Raw genomic sequence first — 19,929 nt, 5'->3', positions numbered from 1 at the left:
TAAAGTTTGTCTAAGTCTAACTTGGAGTTTGTTTTCAGCAATGTGAAGATAAATCTCTCTCCTGGCTGCAGCAGCAGGTAACACATGAGACTTTAAGTGTATAGGTACATCTCTCCTGGCTGTTTCTGTCGCCACCGACACCAAAGCAACAGCTAAGAGGTGGCGTTATATTTCCACGGCATCTTAACCTTTTTTTCTTTTTAAATCAAACATTAATTTTGTATTTTACAATAAGTAGAAAATACATTGTCATGTGCAAAAAACATGTTTACTTATTCCTGCATGTCACTCATGTGATTTGCCAACATTAATAATAACAGCTATTATTACTATCAGCAGCAGTATTATTATAGACATAAATATTCTTGTTGTTGTCACCACTTTTATTATAATCTTTATTTTTTTATGTTTTGAGTGGTATAGAGCAGGGGTCTGCAACCTTTCCAATCCAGAGAGACACTTTTGCCTTCAGCTTGGCTGAATAAAATGTGTTTAGAGCCACAAATATTACATGCCCTTTTGGGAAAAGGCAGCTTCTAATTTTTGAAAATCAATTAGCAAAAAAATATATTGTAAGTTTTAAAGGATCATTATTTATATTTTTAGGTTTTAAAATGAAGAAAAAAAACTTTTTTTATAGAAAAGAGGAGTGATATGTTCTCTTCTATTGACAAGAAAAACAGATCAAAAGAATAGTTGCTGCTTCTTTTTGTAATTCTTCCAGGGAAATTTAATGCCAATGAATCCATAAAAAACAGCTAAATCCACTATTTGTTACATTTTTTTTTCTTTAAAACTCTTGGTGCTTTATAATCTTTACCCAGAGTTATTAAGAGCCAATGCGGAAGGTCCAAAGAGCCACTTGCAGCTCTAGAGCCACTTGTTGCAGACCCATGGTGTAGAGGTATATACATAGTTCTTATTTTAAACAGAAACCAAATATCAAATCATGCTTGAATACAGATAGATTAGATATTAAGTTTATCCAAATCAAATTAAATTTTAGCTCATAACGTAATAGTTTTTATTTTCTTTGGCTGTATGTGTTTTTGCTACAGAGAGTTCCATGTTATTAATAAAGTGAAAGGTATTGAGCATTATTTTTCACTGCGATTATTCCTGCCAAAAATGCTTTCTTTTGTGGAAAGGTCCAGCTTGATTATTAATTAATAAAAGCTGAAATCTTTTCAGGGTATCATGTTAATCTTAATTTAAAAAAAAATATGGCACTTGACTTTCATGTTCTGGTGTTCATACAAGAAAACTAAAACAAAACTGTGTAAGATGATCCTGTTGCTTTAATTTCAATCAGGAAAGTAATTTTCATTCCTGCTGCAGCTGAAATATTATACAGAATATTACAATGAGTATTACAATTATTAAGAGATTGGAATTGGCCATTTATGCTCTGCTTGTTGATCAGCAGGTCAGATGTTTGAAAAAATATATTTTTTCTGCATCAAATGCATCAAAACTAAGAGGTTTTATTACTTATGAACTATAACATCTCCTTTATTCATCTTTTTTTTTACTTTAATCAAACAAAAGTTGGTAACATATGTTATAAATGCATAAATAAGGGATAATCTTGTTGAACGTTTTGCTGTTTGATTCAAAGCCATCATTCCAACATTTACATTGTTCTGTTTTTAACTGTTATATTCTTAATACTCAGAATAAACAAAAAAACCTGCAAATCTGTATCGGCCAGGAAAAGCGTGATTCATTAATCTTTTTCACTGAAGCATTGATACAAGCAGAAACAAAATAAGCAAAAGAAGATTTCACACTATGGCAGTCAATGTATTCTGCAACATAAAATATTTCCAAAACAGTCGAAATTGTCCTTCTTGTAAAGCCAGGGAAAACTTTAGCCGCTTTCTTTCAACCAGCTGACAAGCAGTGATCAGCAACAGGTGGGGGAGGGACAGAGCAACACTACTCCAGACTCCTTACGGTGAGGAAAGAAAACAAAAACACCAGTTACTCCAGCACTTTCTAGGCATGTCATAAAGAGGAGTTTAAACTGTAGAAATGGTGTGAAAGAAAGCTGCAGGAGTTTAGAAACCATAAATGTTACAACTTGTAACAGATCCATCTGTGGCAGCAAATTTTTTCCAATTTACAGACTTTTTTTATCAAAAACTTTTCACCTAATTTTTGGAACATTGTTTCTATCTCAGAATATGTATTTGTTGTGTTGATGCAATACAGATATAACCCGGTTTAACTACTCCTCATTGGAAAGATTTTACTTTGGAAAAGTGCAAAATAGACAAAGCTTTAGGACTGGGACAATCCGAGTCAAACCCTCTGCACACAGCAGGCACATTGTATAGTAAATGACCTGCATTTATACAGTAAAGAGAGCACAACTGGGTTCAGAATTTGTTATAATATCTCCTAAATCTATAATTTTTATTAGTTTTTTTTATAAAATATTATTAAAGTGTTCACTTATGTTTGGATCATTTAGAAAAGTGGCGATAAAAGCCTGGAAATATAAAACTGCATTTTCTTTTTTGTTTTTTATTCCTGTCCAGAAAAGAGAAAATACTAGAATCAAATTCAGTACTTATTTATTTTTTACAGGTTAAATGCATTTCTGCAGGTTGAGTCTCTCCAACTGTACTATTTATTCCAGATTGGTTAACTTTACTGCGAAGTTTGAGCTGCAAACTAATGAAATAATCTTCAAACAACGCAGATGTCTGCCACTAGATGGCGCTAGAGAGATGCAATCTGAGGCTCAATCCACAATCTCTCCTTCTGAGCAGCCATTTCAAAATCTTTCCTCTCTGTTTTGGAATAAGACTTGAGATCTTTAGTCGGAATAATGGAAAAAGGCAGTTTATTGCAACAGAAAGACGGAAACTGTTGACAAGTGGGACAAAAATACTGCTGTGTTGCGTCAAAATGAAACACAGGAACATATGCAGTAGCTTATATCTGTATAAAACCAATGAAGGGTAGCACAGCTTTAAACATACTGTAGAAGTTTGTGGCGTTAAAGAAGTCAAGTTTGAATCACATAAGCACTGTCGGAGGATTTTTTTTTCCCAGTTACCTCCAGTCATGCTAGTAGAAAATACTTCTGTAAATGCTGTTACGCTGACACTAAAACAACCCACCCGGTTATCTGCATCTCTTAAACTGACTCTCACATCGGTGTTTGCATCCAAACACCCCCGTGTGCTGTTTTGGTCAAACGTTTGACAGTAAAATTGAACAAAACAGGCCCAATGTGCACTCAAAACACAGACAAAGCCGCAGCGAGAGTCCTGATAGTCAAAAAAGAAAAAAGGTGGGAAAAAATTGGGAAACAAGGCAAGCAGATGCTTCGGAAAGGGTTTGAGTGGTTTTAGGATGGAGGGACTGACAGGAAGTACCAAGTGTTGATCTGAGAGTCCAGAATGTAAAAAAAAAAAAAAAAAAAACAGGGAAACTCTGCTTTGCTGAATGAAAATCCGGATGTGGTGTCACGACGCTCTCGTTTTTATTTCGAGACGGGAATGTGCCAGGATCAGGGTTTCGGTCGACGCGGCATCACCAGGCGAACGGGTCGAAGGAGGCGGATAAGTCGTCGCTCTGGCGCTCCTAGCTGGGAGAGAGAGCAGGGCTGGGTTCAGCGCTGATGTTAACCAAACACTCGCTGGACTTCAGGCTCGCCAGAGACTTGGAGCTCGGTAAGGAGGCCAGGGAGCCGCACAGCCCCAGCATGGAGGGAGTGTTGTCTTTTCCTGCAGTGAGAGAAAAATACAGGAAAAAAACCCATAGTGCATAGTTTAAACAGCCCACACAAAGCCACATACAGTGGGATCAAGCCTGCCTTTGTGCAAATATAAGTATGCACATGTGCATGGGCGGCTGCCACTATCAGGCTTTTACATGGTGATACAGGGGCGAATGTGCATTGTCCTTCAAAGCTAATAATATAATTTACATGTGAAAAAGTCTCACAATATTCAAGTGACAAACAATTTTTACCTGCTGAGGTCCAGGCAGCATCTCCATTCTGTCTCCCATCAGCCTTCTGGGAGTCAGAGTTCAGACTGACATCTGCAGAAAGTTGCTCCAGACTATGGAAACTCCTCCTTCATGCAAAAGATGTCACCAGAAGCAACATGAGACAGAAGACACGTGGAGTTCCACCTGTACGGTTGCAGCTGCGCCCTTTACTACAGCAAAGGCAAACAAATTACTTAAATAAATGTGTCCAGAGAGTCCAAAGAGGATTACCTGCGGAACAGCTTGACGTCGCCTTGGTTGTTTGTGATGGTGGACCACTGGTTGACAAGCGGGATGGAGAGATCTTTAGCCAAATGGGAGGAATCACAAGGCATGAGGGCAGAGCTGCAGTGAGAAAAAGGTTATTGCTGTGAGGATCCGATGTTTTCATCTTACAGGAATTTATTTTTTTAATAAAAGTCGTATATGAAGGAAATTATTAGTAAAATGGTTCCCAAAATGCCTTCAGGTGATGTCACAGTGTTTAGTTGTCTTTGATTAGATTTTTCTACAACTTTGTCAGCGCTCTTACCCGAGCAAATAATCCTCTAATAATCCCGAGCAAATAATCCTCTATTTTCATTTATTCTCTGTTTTCGTGATGCTACATAAAGTCCCGCTGACACAGCTTGGACAGAAAACTATCAGTTTCTTAGAAGAATGCAAGGGAAATAATAAGAAATGGCTCTAACACCTTAACTATGCTCTAAAAAAAGAAATCAAAAGCTACTATTTCTATGACCTAGCTTTAGTCAGAGGCCATCAACCTAAAGGGAAGCATAATATCAACTAGACCAAGAATAAAAAATGTTTTTAACAAAAACAAACATTAAACAATTCTCAGAGCTTTGATTGTCAGTAGCTTTTTTAATAGAAATATAGTATTAGTTCTCAGCAATCAAAGAATAATGCCTGTTTCTTATTTTTTCTTTATTGTCTATTTGTTAATATCTGAATTAAATTAAAACAAAAACAAAAATGTAGATAACTGAGACAAAACACAGCATACTAACAAAGCAATTAAATCCTAAAAGTAGACCAAAACGAGGCAGCTGCTCGGTCTTTGCTGCTAACGATTCTCGTGAATGAGCCAACATGAACATGTAAGTTATAGATGCTTTTTTTTAACACATGGACCGTGCTGAAGGGCACGTCTCAGAACTGGGCCGTCCCTGATCCACGGGCAGGTTTTAATGGGTCTTATTGTGACTTATCAGCATGGAGCAGCGTCTGCTGGTTAGCTGCTATTAAGCGTTTCATCTGCAGGAACCTTTTCCAGGAAGCAGGGCAGGGTTTATTTAACCCTCATCATTTCCACTGTGGCATCCAGGGGGAAAAATCCGAATAGCAGGGTAGAAATTTACCCCAGAAAACAGCCCTCTTAGGGAGGTGGTATGTCTCGTACACTGTAAAAAAAAAAAAAAAAATCTGTTGTTTTTACTGAAAGAATTTGGCAGCAGTGGTTACCGGATGGGAAAAACCCGTCCGTCTTCTTCCACTTATCCGGGGTCGAGTCGTGGGGGCAGCAGCTTCAGTAGGGAGGCCCAGACGTCCCTCTCCCCGGCCACTTGGGCCAGCTCCTCAGGAGGAATCCCAAGGCGTTCCCAGGCCAGCCGGAAGACATAGTCCCTCCAGCGTGTCCTGAGTCTTCCTCTGGGCCTCCTCCCGGTGGGACGTGCCCGGAACACCTCTCCAGGGAGGCGTCCAGGAGGCATCCTGACCAGATGCCCGAGCCACCTCAACTGGCTCCTCTCGACGTGGAGGAGCAGCGGCTCTACTCTGAGTCCTCCCCGGATGACTGAGCTCCTCACCCTATCTCTAAGGGAGAGCCCAGACACACTACAGAGAAAACTCATTTCAGCCGCTTGTATCCGGGATCTCGTTCTTTCGGTCACGACCCAAAGCTCGTGACCATAGATGAGGGTAGGAACGTAGATCGACCGGTAAATCGAGAGCTTCGCCTTTTGGCTCAGCTCTCTCTTCACCACAACGGATCGGTACAGCGCCCGCTTCACAGCAGACGCTGCACCAATCCGCCTGTCGATCTCCCGCTCCATCTTCCCCTCATTCGTGAACAAGACCCCAAGATACTTGAACTCCTCCACTAGGGGCAGGACATCCTCCCCAACCCGGAGAAGGCACTCTACCCTTTTCCGGTTCAAGACCATGGTCTCGGATTTGGAGGCACTGATTCTCATCCCGGCCGCTTCGCACTCGGCTGCGAACCGCTCCAGTGAGAGCTGTAGATCACGCCCTGATGAAGCCAATAGGACCACGTCATCCGCGAATAGCAGAGACGCAATCCTAAGGTCACCAAAACGGATCCCCTCAACACCTTGGCTGCGCCTAGAAATTCTGTCCATAAAAGTTATGAACAGAATCGGTGACAAAGGGCAACCTTGGCGGAGTCCAACTCTCACCGGAAACGAGTCCGACTTACTGCCGGCAATGCGGACCAGACTCTGACACCGGTCGTACAGAGACCTGACAGCCCTTATTAAAGGGTCCGGTACTCCATACTCCCGGAGTACCCCCCACAGGATCCCCCGGGGGACACGGTCGAATGCCTTCTCCAGATCCACAAAGCACATGTAGACTGGTTGGGCAAACTCCCATGCCCCCTCCAGGATCCTGCTGAGGGTATAGAGCTGGTCCAGTGTTCCACGGCCAGGACGAAAACCACACTGCTCTTCCTGAATCCAAGATTCGACTATCCGACGGACCCTCCTTTCCAGAACCCCTGAATAGACCTTACCAGGGAGGCTTAAGAGTGTGATTCCCCTGTAGTTGGAACACACCCTCCGGTCCCCCTTTTTAAATAGGGGGACCACCACCCCAGTCTGCCAATCCAGGGGAACTGCCCCCGATGTCCACGCAATGTTGCAGAGCCGCGTTAACCAACACAGCCCCACAACATCCAGAGCCTTAAGGTACTCAGGGCGAATCTCATCCACCCCCGGGGCCTTGCCACCGAGGAGCTTTTTAACCACCTCGGCAACCTCAGCACCAGAGATGGGAGAACCCGACCCAGAGTCCTCAGGCTCTGCTTCCGCAATGGAAGATGTGTTGGTGGGATTAAGGAATTTGCTTGTTATCTAAGCCATTGCAAGGCCTTTGTTAGGCAGCAGTATAAAGCTTGTTACTCCACATTACTCCAGACCTTTTGAGAAAGCTTCCTGGAGAGGAAGCGAAACGTCTTCAACTACGGAAAACAAGTCCAGTTGCTTTGTTTTTACTTTTTTTTTTTGGAATGACAATGACCTGGATGACTGAGGATTGTCACCAACATGGGATTAAGGAGGTCTTCTAAGTATTCTGCCCACCGACGCACGACGTCCCAAGTTGAGGTCAGCAGCACACCACCCCCACTATAGACAGTGTTGGTACTGGCTGGCTCAGTAAAAAATACAGTAAAAATTTAAAGAGTTTACCAACACACCTGTATATATTTACATTATAAAACAATTTTTAATTATATTTTTGTAGGATTTTTTGTGGCACTAGTGGCCCTTTTTATTTAAAGTAGGGTGGGGCTGAGAGAGAGATAGAAGACATGAAGGCCGGAGTTGAACCTGTGTCAGGCGATCCGAGGACTGAGGCCTCCGTACATGAGCCATGCACGCTACCCCAGCGCGCCCTAATTGTTACTTTGTAATACATAAATTATGATTATGACCAGTGCCAGGACTACAGTTAGTAGTCCTCAGAGAAGGACCCGTAGACTTAAACGGAATTCCTCACAGTTGTGCCTGCAGCTCCAGCACGATGGCCTCCAGCTCCTTCTTCTCCTGCTGGCCCTGCGTCGTCAGCTCCTCCACCTTGGCTCTGAGACGCTTGTTCTCCGTCTCCATGTTTTTCAGCTGCGACTCCCGCAGGCGCACCAGCTCCTCAAGATAGCCCTACACAACACAAACGCAAAGATGAGATATGCTGGTGAAGATTCTCAGTCATCCAGGTCATGGTCATTCCAAAAAAAGTAAAAAAAAAACAAAGCAACTGGACTTGTTTTCCGTAGTTGAAGACGTTTCGCTTCCTCTCCAGGAAGCTTTGAAGTATAAAGCTTGGTACTCATCATTACTCTAGACCAGGGGTGTCAAACTCATTTTGGTTGAGGGGCCGCATACAGCTTAATCTGATCTCAAGAGGGCCACACGAGTAAACTCATTGCAAGGTTAAATAGAACTAATAAATGTGGACTTGTTGTTGATTTTTATATTAAATTAATTTCACTTTTACACAATATATTATGAATAACCTCAGCGTTTTTTAAGAAAAGTATGTGCAATTTCAACAATACTTTTACTCAGTTAAACATTTACTTGTGCATTATGCATAAGAACTGATCACAGTGATTATACAATGTTGAAAAACATTTATTTACATTTTTTGGAACTTAAAAACACTGTCCTCCATGACAAAATACATCAAACAGATAAAAATTAAGAAATTATTAAAATTTTTCCACTTTTCCTGAAGCTTAATCTGCTAAATAAAACACAGCGCCCCTCGTGGACAATATAGGAACTGCATATTTTCAATTAAACAAAGTACATGTTTTTTTCAATAATTGTTTTATCATTCTCTTCCTTTTATCTCCTCTTTCTTTCACCTTTTGTTTTTTTCTTCTTGTTCTTCCTTTCCTCTCCTACTTTCCCATTGTAGTGTCCATATCATTTGAGAAATTCCCCACATGAATCATAATAAAACTATTTACATGCATAAATCAAGCGGAGCACTATGGCAAAAGCATTACTGCTCCACTTGTGAAAGTCAAATCTGATGAGCTCTTTTTGGCATTAAGACAAGTTAATTTTTATTGCCACATTGCCAGACAGGACACTGGGAGAGAAAAAAAAAAGACATTTTTTTTTTTTTGATAATGCATTTAGCCACAGGGCCGCCCTAAATTGTTCGGCGGGCCGGATCCGGCCCGCGGGCCGTATGTTTGACACCCCTGCTCTAGACCTTTTCAAGCAAAACGTCTTCAACTATGGAAAACCAGCCCAGTTGCTTTGTTTTTTTACTTTTTTTGGAACAAAGATGAGATGAGGAGAAAGCGGAGAGAAGGAAGCTGAGCCCGGAGGCCACCGGGAGTCACCTTCTGGGCGTAGACGATCTTAAACCTTTGCTCCATCTTGCGGCACTTGTTGCTCCAGCTTTCCTCGTCGGTCACCAGAGGGATGTAGGGATGCTCGGGGACGCTCTCCTCGCTGTTGCTGCTGTCCACGCTGCGGCGGTCCTCCTCGTCACTCAGGTAGTCGTAGCTGGAAAAAAGCAGCGGCCAATTAAAAGCGCATCCCGTTTGAAGCGAGTTAATCAGCGTTGGGAATGTCCGTCACCTCTGAGTGAACTTCAGGTAGGGCGTGTAGTCAATCACCGCTGGGGATTTGCCATCCAGAGCTTCTCCCTTCAAGCAAAAACTGCACAGAAGTTGCTCCATTATGACCAGATTTTCATGTCATGATCCCGCGTTGGGAGCACGTTATTCATCTACATAAACACTGTTGCCAGCGAATGCACTTGAGCTGACGTGTTTCCATTTATATTATAACGTTCAAACCTGTTTAACGGGCCAAACATCATTCAGAAGCTAAAACCAGTGTAGAAACGGGCAAATAAAACATGTGAGCAGGTGCAGTTAGTGGTATTTTCTAAATGCATGAAAAGCTTCACCTGAAGTCGATGGCGCTCAGTCCAATCAGCATGCCGGTCAGTACGGTGGCTTCCTCTCTCAGCATGATGGCTCCATCGTCATAGAACCGCCTGTGGGACAAAGAGCCGAGAATCAAATTATATTCTGTCACTTTTTAAAATAATCTCTAATTGGGTCCCACTCAACGTCTCTACAACAATCGGTGGCCCATTCCTTTTCCTCATGCTCATCCCGCAGGTTTTCTAAGGCATTAAGGCCTCAGGACCCAGATGAGCGTGGAGGAACATTGACTTTATGTCTGGTGAACCATTTTTATCGTGATTAGGACATACGTTTGGATCACTAACCTGTTGGAAGACCAAAAAATTACCAGTTTTAGATTTTCTGGCAGACTTGCAATAAATGTTGCGTGGTTGCGCGCATCTGCCTTACTTGACTGGCATGTTCTCTTTTCTTTCCCATTTTGAAGAGTGGCTCGGAGGAATGGGCCTCTGCCTCGTGTCATATTTGCACCCCCAGGAAATCAGAGAGTCTAGGATTAGAACATCCTAGACTCACTGGTCAAATGTTAATTGCAAAAATACTTCAATCACAAATCAATCTTATAGCAAATTTTCTAAAAGATTTATTTTTCCACACTGAAACAAAATGTAATCAAAGTGGGATTTCTGAGAATATTCATGGACTTAGAGTAATATCCATTATAAAATTAATAAATAATGGTTGTTGTCCTCAAACTGCAAATCAGGCAGGCTGACTCACTGGCTGTGTTTAAATCTTCTCCTTAAACACATTATTTCTCTTTGGCTTTTATTATATTTTATTGTTTTATCTATTTTTATTAGTTTTTTTATTCTGATATTTTATTAATTGGTCATAGGTTTATAGTATTTGTGCTTGCTAGAACTGGCAAGGGTATTTCTGTATTTTATTCGTTATTATCAGTGTATAGCGCTTTGGTCAACGGTGTCGTTAGGGTATAAATAAAGTTGTGAAACAGACAGACCTGTAAAAAGATTTTTTTTTTCGTGGTTGCAGGGATTAATATTATGAAGAAATCTTATGTTTGCTTTATTGTACAACATTATATCACAGCTGGCTCTACACATCAATCCCACACAAATGTATATGATTAAAACAATAAACTAATAAATAAATATTGTTTACATCATGGTTGAGTTAGAACCAACAACAGTAGATTCGTTCGCCCAACCTTCGTGTTATATTAAAATGACAAAATTGCTGATTTTTAAAAAAAAAAAAAAAAGGAAATGTGTGGAAATTTGCTTTCTTGATACGTTACACTGCAAAAAAGGGAACTAAAAGTAAAATTTTCTTGAAATTAGTGTATTTTTCCTTAATTTGAGCAGCTAAATAAGACTATTTGCCAATGGAATAAGAGTTTTGCACTTAAAATAAGAACAATTCTTCTCCGTCATCTTATTTCAGGTGCTATATATAAAATTATCTTATTTTAAGGGTAAAAACATTCATTCCACTGGCACATAGTCTTATTTAGCTGCTCAAATCAAGTGAAAATACACTAATTTTAAGTTAATTATACTTACTTTTTTGCAGTGTAATATAACAGGGTCTTATTCTTAGGTCAGCCAAAGATGTTTCTGTCGTTGTTTCGTGTACTTTGTGTCAGACCTGGTTGTTCTGGTGTCCCTCAGAGCAGTAGAGACATATTCAGACAGACGTTTCTCCATCAGAGCCACTCTAATCCAGGCCCGGCCCTGTGGGACGACAGAAGAAGTCAGCGGGAACAGAAGGTTCTCTCTCTCTGACGCTAACCCCCCCCCTCACAACAAACACACATAGCCGTGCACATTATTTCCTCGCCTTGGCTCGGGATGTGCTGATGTTCTCTATGTTTTCGATGCTGGCGATGCAGTTGTTCTGCACCTTGCTGCACGCCAGCCGGATGAACTCCCAGAAGCTGCGCTGTCCATCCGAGCTGAACCAGCTCCCCGAACCTGCTCACGCAGACAGAGACACAGCACGCGATCTCTTCCTGCTCGGACAGGGAGCTAAAACTGCGGCGCTGTGGTCACAGCAACACTCGCTCTGGTTGACTTTTCTTTCTCCATATGTTACCTGCAGTGTTACCTTTGAAGCGGTGGCTGAGGATGTGCTCTAAAATCGACGCAAAGTTAATAAACTCCTCCGAGGAATCATCTATGGGCTCTGCTGTGTACTTTTCTAGAAGAGTCTTCACAGAAAATCTGAAAGACAAGGAGAAAGAATAAAAAAGGGATGGGGGGGTTAGAAAACTGCACGGCAACTTGAAAGTTTGGAGGGTTTGGTGCAGCACGCCCCGTGCAGCTGCATGCTGTACTGTACCGAAGCAGACAAATGTAGTACTGTATCTAAACAACAGCAGGGGAGGAGGGCTTTTTTCTTTCTTTTTTTACAGGGGGAGGGGGGGGGCATGCCATCTTATCATACTGAGGTCACCCCAATTGTCCTGTGTGCTTGCACAAAGCACCCCCTTCAATGCATCGGCTTTGTTATCATGAAATCCACACAATTAACCCCCTGTCTGTTCGGTCTCGCTGCACTTCCAGGTCCTCCTGGGTCTTGTCTCTCTGAGGGACCGGCCAGAATCAAAGCATGATCAAATAATTCCCTCCCCCTCATCTATACATTGTGGCGTGATCTATTTAGGGCAGCTGCAGCCGCTCCGCTTTTGGCTTTTGTGTTTGTTTTTTTTAACCTCGCACGCTCGCCCTTCCTGCACCACAGAAGGACCGCTATGCCGCGTGCGCGATAGCGGGTTATCCAGGCACGGGCTCGGGCTGACCGCCGCCGCTTCGATGGGTAACACCAGCATCACAGAGGGCAAGACCGCCCTGGCCGTGGGGAGCACCTCCATAGCCAGGGGAAAGACTACCGTGTCCATGGGCAACTCCTCCATCTTCAGGGGAGTGACCACCACCTCCATGGGAGATTCCACCATCCAAAGGCAAAAGACGACCGTGGCTCTAGGACGGGCCAGCTTCAGCCGGGGAACCACCACCACCTCTTTCCGCAAAGCGCTGATGCCAAAGCGCAGGAACACCTAGATGGAGAGGGACCCCGAGCCGAGGGCGAAGACACCCAAAGCAGCCAGGCGGTCCGAAAAAGACTCTAACAACGAGTGGAAGACTACATACTCATCAAGCAAGACCTCCTTCACCAAAGGCAGGGTTTCCTTCCTGAGGTCGAAGTTGTTCGTCTCCTGGGGAAAGTCCTCGTTTTCCTGGAGCAAAACCATTGTGACTCTGGGCGGCAACAGCGTGACGGTGTCTAAAACGTCGGTGACAAGGGGGGAGACCACAAGCTCTCTGGTGACTCTTACCTTTACCTATGGGACCAAGTCTGTGTCTGTCGTCAAGACCACCCTCGGCAGGGGCAAAGAAAGGCACAGCAACATCTACTGGGATTTTCACACTTGAACCCTGCGCACAAATAAAAGCTCACGGATGTGTCTGTGTGGTCAGTTTTAGAAGGTCAGTAGTCACAGTGAGCCGCTATGTTTGGGATAAACTTTAACCTGTGTTCATTTCATTGCTGCAAAACGGGGGGGAAAAACAAAACAGGGGAAGTTCCATGTTTAAAAAAAAGAAAATGTAAAAGAGGACCAGTGAAGCTTGCAAGGGATGTTATGCAAATGCGAGAGTGATGCGACGGGGCTTTAGCAGGGAGGGGGGGAAGTGTGAACAGATGTGATATATGTGCCGACACCAGAACAATTCGCCCGTTCTGTGCAGCCGTAGACGTGTCCGCAGGATTGGTAGGAGTTCTGTGCATTCCTGCCAGTCTCTCATGCATTCCCATGATCAGGCTGAAAACTTCAGCGAAACTGTAAAAGTGTATTAATGTGATAGTGCATATAAAGATAATACCTCTAAACTGTGCTCTGCCTGACTGTTCCTGATTATTTCGTGTGTAGTCGCTGAATTTTTACGTCGCTTAAGAGAAAAAAATAAATAAAAGGGAAAACGACAAAGCTTTGCTTCGTGCGGGGAGGTCGAACGGTAACGAACACAGATGCAAATCAAAGACCCGGACCCAGATCCGTAGGGAAACGTGAACATATTTAGTCTTCGTTCTTTATAAAAGTGACAGTGTGCAGCTTTACTCGCCAGAGAAGGGACGTCTTACAATCAGAGGCTGTAGGGAACAATGGTTCAGAAGAAAGTGATGTCACCGCGGACTGTCCTGTTTTCAACAATGTGTCCTTCAACCGTCCGGTGTCGTCGCGTCGAGGGGACAATCGCCCCACTGTCCGGGTCCCCCCCAGATAGGCTGCGTCCACCTACGGCTGCCTCTGTCCATTCACGGGACGCATGGGTGGTATGTGGCCTTCCAGAGCCCACGTAGACCAGCTCAACGGAGGCATTATGCCACACGGGGGTCGCGCCGTCCATGCTTAGCATTCTGGTCCACGCTCGAGCCCAGCTGATGTTACTATTAGCTCTGAGAGGGCTCACGGAGCAGGGCGCGCTGCATGAGTGTGCGATGGTCCGCGTCGAGTGAGTCCCGAACCCCGCCGTCGAATCTGGGTCAGGAAGTCAAGCTGCGGCTCAATGGGCAACACCAGCTTCACAGAGGGGAAGACGGCGTTGACGCTGGGCAACACCACCATAAAGAGGGGAAAGACCAAGCTGGCCATGGGGAGCTCCTCCATCTCCCGGGGCAGGAGCTTGACGTCCCTGGGCTCCTCCACCATCACCAGCGGGAAGACCAAGATCTCGCTGGGCAGCGCCTCCTTCAGCCGGGGCACCACCACCACGTCTTTTCGGAAAGCCTTCTTCCCAAAACGCAAGGCAAAGACGATCTAGATGACGCGGAGCCGCGTCCAGGGGTGGGGGGACAAGAGGTGACGGGAAAGCGGCGTCACGGCAGGGAACATTTGGATACAAAACCACCGTTCAAACGGGGTCTATTAAAACCGAGGGCGCAAACTGGATTAAATTTACTTTTGGGGTTTTGACTTTGGTCCCTGGTGCCGGAAATTATCAAGGAAGCAGGTCAGTAGCATTTTACGTCCTACCAGACCATGTCTGCTTTGGCTTTTTTTAATGGATTTCAGGGCTCAGTGGTGTTTCTGCAAAAGCAATCCGCGTTAATTCATAATCCCAACCGGGAGTAAGAGCAACCGCTATATGTTACAGCAGGGGTTCAGTCATCGCATTTGTACTCCTGAAGATGATCCTCTTCAGGCTGCGGAAAATCCCCACCGGGCGCAGAGGATTTTGCAAACGCGAATTAATTATCTTGTCAATTTTTGCAACCGTTAAAAGATCTCCCTACATTCCCTGTGTGCGTGTGTTTCGTCAGTCAGAAAGCGCCACGTTCCACACAAAGTGCATGAAAGATTCCCAACGTAAGCTTCTAAAACAAAAAAACCAAAAAAGCTCTTCCTCTCCTGGTAGGGCTTTGGCATTGTTAGCTCAAGATTGCAGCAGATAGTTGGGAGTTTACTGAGGCACTTTGATCTGAAGGACGCCTTAAAAATGCAAATAGGCTGAGTGGAGCAGCAACGTGCTCTTGGTACGATTTGACACTGAAAAACAACTGCGCGGCTTTCTCACAAGCTTCTTTTGTGCCCCCTCTGGCTCTGCCCTGGACCTCTGCCAATCCCCACTCCGCTCTGTCTAAATGCCCTCTTGTTCTCCCATCTCTCACCTATCTACTGTACTTACAGGAATGCGTGCGAGTCGCAGCGGCGCACGGAGACAACCAAAAACTGTATTTATCAGCCGTGACAGCTAACCCAAATACGCTGACCCCTTTTTCTTCCCACAAACACGTCCCTGACTTCTTTCTCCTTGTGTCTCCTCTTGTATCCCCTCTCTCTCCCTTCAGTTCTAGCCTAACCGGCAGGATCAGATGACACAGGCGAACGCATCGTCGCTGGCAGCAGCTGCACCAAGGGAGACGCGTTTTCCTGCACCGGACTGGCTCAGAAAGTCAAGATTTGCTCTCGCGTAGTTGGGGTCAGATCCGAAAAAGCAAAAAAAACAACAAAAAAAAGAAACAAAGCAGGTTCTGTTTCCCCACAATTCCCCCACCGTGAAGAAGGGTCAAAGCAAAGTGGTTCATGGTCAGTGGAGGTGCGGACGGATGGGGGCGTTAGCCGGACAGTGAGGGGGTTTTGATTAAGAGACAATAAGTGCGTAAATCAGGTCTTTTCACGGAGAGAGGAATATGATTGAGCAAGCTGATGAGCCGACGATTGATCCCCAGATGTACTGAAACCTCTGCTGTAATCACAGAAACTTCATAGTACTTTAGGAATCATGAAAAACGCAAAAGAAAGGTTGCACAAAAATAAAAAGCTGCATAAACCTGAACGTTTGTGTCTACAACAGCAATTTCCCCCCCTTTTTTCTCTCACATCACCTTTCTCACTCATCTTATTTATTCCTTCTCAGGTTCTCCGTGTCCACAGCAACACTCATCCGGCAGTCACGACCGCCACGGACGTCTTAGCCGGTCAAAAAGCAACACGTCGGCCTCCTTTATAAAAAAAAAAAACCCCAGCGGTACGGGATGTGCACACTTGTTTTCACTGCGTTGTGAACATTTGGTCAAATCAGGCTCAGATTGGCTCATCGTGGCACGTCAAATTTTCCTCTCTCTGCAGGAAGCTTCAGCTGAGTTAAAATAAAAAAAATAAAAAACTGTTGCTACTAGCAACTGGACATGGTACACCATGTTTTTTTTCCTTCCAATTTCAAAGCTGCCACCGAAGATTCACGCCAGGAGAAAAAAAACCGCTCCGTTTTAAAACATCTGATCGTTATTTGTGGTTTTTAGTTTTGTTTATCACACGGAAACTGTTCCCTGAGACGATGCGAACCAAAAAATGTTGCTCAAATTTCCAGGTTCCCCTTCACTACATGCAGGTGTCCTCTGTTGTAGCTCTCTGAGACACTCAGCTCAGGTTAGTTATTATGTGGGACTCTGACAAGAAACTCTAAAAAAAAAAAGAAAAAAAAGAAAATAAAGAACTGAAACCATGTTTTTTTTCCCCTCCCAACAAAACAGATTAAGAACTGAAAAGGGTTAATCTCTGTCTCTGTATGTTAAACATGTGTTTTACCCTGTGAGGAAATGGACTTTTTACATTTTTACACACGTATAGCAGGATAAAAGAAGAGCTTGGCACCGCTGCACTAATGGAAAGCACTAACATCGTTTAGCTCACGTAGCCAGTCAGGTATCCGTGTCTGGATCGTGGATAATTAATGAACAGAACAGCCAGCCGAAGGGTCTGCTGCAGATTCAGCACCCCCCCCCCCCCCTCCTCCCCCATTAAGGCTGAACGATCACGTTACGACGACTCAAATCAACTCAGAGTGGACCGGCGTCGTGGAAAGATCAGAAAATGTGACGAAAGACGAGATCTTACAGCAGCAGAGACACACCTGGAGGAAAATCTCCTTTTATGTGAACTTAATCATTAAAAAAAAAAAAGAGGAAAATAAAGAATCTGGAGCAAGCATTACTGATAGAAAGCCTTTTGAGTCTTATTTCTGTCTCGTCTTGTATGTTATTAAAATGCTTTAAGTGATTACAAGGGCAAACTGAAAACACGCGTGTTTATGGTTCCTCGCTAATCTCGGTGTTGAAAGTCCAGTGTGGGATTGTTTTGTTATTTTTCTTTGCAGGCATGCTCTGCTTTGTGTTGTTTGTTGTGGCTCATTGTATCTCACTCTACTGCGAAAAGGACCATATAAAACAATAAAAATGCTTGACTGTGTGTCTACTTGAGAGTCTGGATTTTTATTTTTTTTTTCAAGGTTTCTCTTTTCTGGTACGGAGAGAGACGGGATGAAAGAAAGAAATTGGGAATTTGGGGGATGGGGGGGTAAAGATATGCAAGTATGGTGCAGATTATAAGAAATCACCTCTATTATGATTGTCTAAAAAGTCACAATAAGCATCAATCTAAAAAAAAAGGCAGGGGGGGTAATATAAATGACTATAAATTACTTTTTTTCCCACTTCATGTCTGTCACATAAAATCCAAAATAAAACACATTTGAGTTTGTGGCTCTAAAGTGATAAAATGCCCCCCCCCCCCCCCCCCCCCCCCCCCCAAAAAAAATAAAATAAATAAATAAATATATATATAAAAATAAAATAAAAAAAAACAAGAGCTGTTGATACTTTTGTACTGTCCACATGCATTAAGCATAACTAAGACAATTGGATAATTACTAATTGTAAGATGCATCTGCTTCTATCTGAAGCTCTTTTAACATAACTTCAGACATCTACTGACCGCTTGAAGCTTAATTTTGCCAATTAGAATTAAAAACTCACATACGTAATATGAAACGTGTTGGGCACGTGTCATATTAGATTTAATAGAATAAATAGTAATAATAAAAATATTATATATATACTAATACTTGAACACTGGGTAAAAAAAAATGGCTTTTGCATTCCCATACAGCAGGAGTAGTGCAACCGAAGCGCTGTAGAGGTCATTGGCTCTGGGGGCCCCCCCACCTCGCAGGCCATGCCTGCTCTCACTGGGGTGTGAGAAGCAGGACGGAGGCCCTCTGATGTGGGGAGGAGTCCTTGTGAAGCTCCTGATGCCCTTGTCCTGCTCAGCTGCCAGTGATGGGCATGTTGCCTTTCCCCTGCTGGCTTCTAATGACATCACTGGTAGTTTTAGGAAAGGTTTCACACAGGTGACGAGCCATTTGAGAAATGTTCTCCCTATGCCCGCTGAATAACATGACATATAAGAACATAAATGCATAAGTCATAGAATGAAGACTTGACCTTATATACAGGGGGTTGGGATATGTGTGTTATCTCCTTGTGTGTGAAGGTGAAAACGCGACTGCCTCCTCTTCTTCTTTTCTTTTCTGCACACTAAATTAAGTCCGTCATTCTTTAAATAAATCCTTCAATTTTTTTTTTGTCCAACTCCTTAAGTTAGTAGTGGTATCGTTACGCAGGCACCGTGCATGCAGGAGGCTCGGACACAAAACGCGGAGCCTCGATCAGGTCGTGATGTGTACCTGCAGACCGTGATGAGGTTCTTCCGCTCCACCGCCACGCTCCGAGCAGACGCCTTCTTCGATGTCAGACCCATAGCCATTGCTGTCTGAACGCCGCCCGACTCCATGCAGCGGCGGACCCGACCAGGGGCCTCTTCGGGGTCCGTACGCCGGCCAGGACCTCTCCCTTCGCAGGGCCTGCGTCCTTCCAGCACCCGGTGTCCTCTGCGGGGAGGGAGGAGGGGGCGGGAGCCGCGGATGATGCTGCTGCTGCTGCTGATGCGGCTCCGCGGAGGAGACGGGAGGATGGAGGCAGGAAGGTACCAGCGGAGAGTTGGAGACGATGGCGCACATGAGATCCGCTTAACTCCTTCAAAATAAAACACATTTTCGCACCAATATATTGTCAAATTCCACACTATATATATTTTTTTATTTTCTTGCACGTTTAAATGTTCCATTTATTTTTTTAGCAGTATATATATATATATATATATATATATATATATATATATATATATATATATATATATATATATATATATATATGTATATGTATATACATATACATATACATATATATAAAATAAAGGGAACATTTACACAACACACGGTACAATAGCAGCAAGTGTTATATATATATATATATATATATATATATATATATATAGATAGATATATATATAGATATATATATATATATGGATATGTATATATAGGTATATATAGATGTAGATCTATAGATATAGGTGGATATATATATATGTATATATCTCTAGATAGAGATATAGATATATATACATACATAGATATAGACATATACATATATATATATATATATATATATAAATATATATATATATATATATATATATATATATATATATGTGTGTGTGTGTGTGTGTGTGTGTATATAAGCACACACAATATATATGTAAATATATCTATCTATCTGCCCATCTATCTATTGTTCTGGTGTTGGCACATATATCACATCTATCCATCTAGATAGGTAGATAGATAGATAGATAGATAGATAGATAGATAGATAGATAGATAGATAGATAGATAGATAGATAGATAGATAGATAGATAGATAGATAGATAGATAGATAGATATACACACACAAACATATATATATATATATATATATATATATATATATATATATATATATATATATATATATATATATATATATATATATATATATGTGTGTGTGTGTGTGTGTGTGTGTGTGTGTGTGTGTGTGTGTG

At 42.9% G+C, this 19,929-nt stretch overlaps 1 protein-coding gene and 1 long non-coding RNA gene across 3 annotated transcripts; one reads left to right on the top strand and one right to left on the bottom strand.

Annotated features, from left to right (window-relative positions):
• Window positions 1-2,834: 2,834 nt before the first annotated feature.
• rundc3aa (RUN domain containing 3Aa) lies at window positions 2,835-19,006 on the bottom strand. 2 transcript variants are annotated; one of them, XM_012878823.3, is made up of 11 exons: window positions 18,694-19,006; window positions 11,762-11,889; window positions 11,507-11,640; window positions 11,315-11,400; window positions 9,682-9,771; window positions 9,348-9,428; window positions 9,107-9,272; window positions 7,750-7,907; window positions 4,240-4,353; window positions 3,988-4,094; window positions 2,835-3,740 (listed from the first exon to the last, which is right to left on the bottom strand). In XM_012878823.3, exons 1-11 carry the CDS (start codon window positions 18,798-18,800, stop codon window positions 3,598-3,600), a joined length of 1,314 nt encoding a protein of 437 aa, XP_012734277.1. In that variant the 5' UTR covers window positions 18,801-19,006; the 3' UTR covers window positions 2,835-3,597. The 2 variants fall into 2 exon arrangements, with proteins under 2 accessions (XP_012734277.1, XP_012734278.1); XM_012878824.3 differs by having other exon boundaries at window positions 11,774-11,889; window positions 18,694-19,005.
• Window positions 14,492-17,423, top strand: LOC105937493. The gene is made up of 2 exons (XR_004932910.1): window positions 14,492-14,679; window positions 16,087-17,423. It is a non-coding gene; the product is annotated as an uncharacterized LOC105937493 (long non-coding RNA).
• Window positions 19,007-19,929: the final 923 nt, after the last annotated feature.

This window comes from Fundulus heteroclitus, chromosome 16, assembly GCF_011125445.2.
Source record: "Fundulus heteroclitus isolate FHET01 chromosome 16, MU-UCD_Fhet_4.1, whole genome shotgun sequence".
In the NCBI taxonomy this organism is placed as follows: domain Eukaryota; kingdom Metazoa; phylum Chordata; class Actinopteri; order Cyprinodontiformes; family Fundulidae; genus Fundulus; species Fundulus heteroclitus.
The sequence above is the reverse complement of the archived record's forward strand: the minus strand, read 5'-3'. Positions and strand labels throughout refer to the sequence as shown.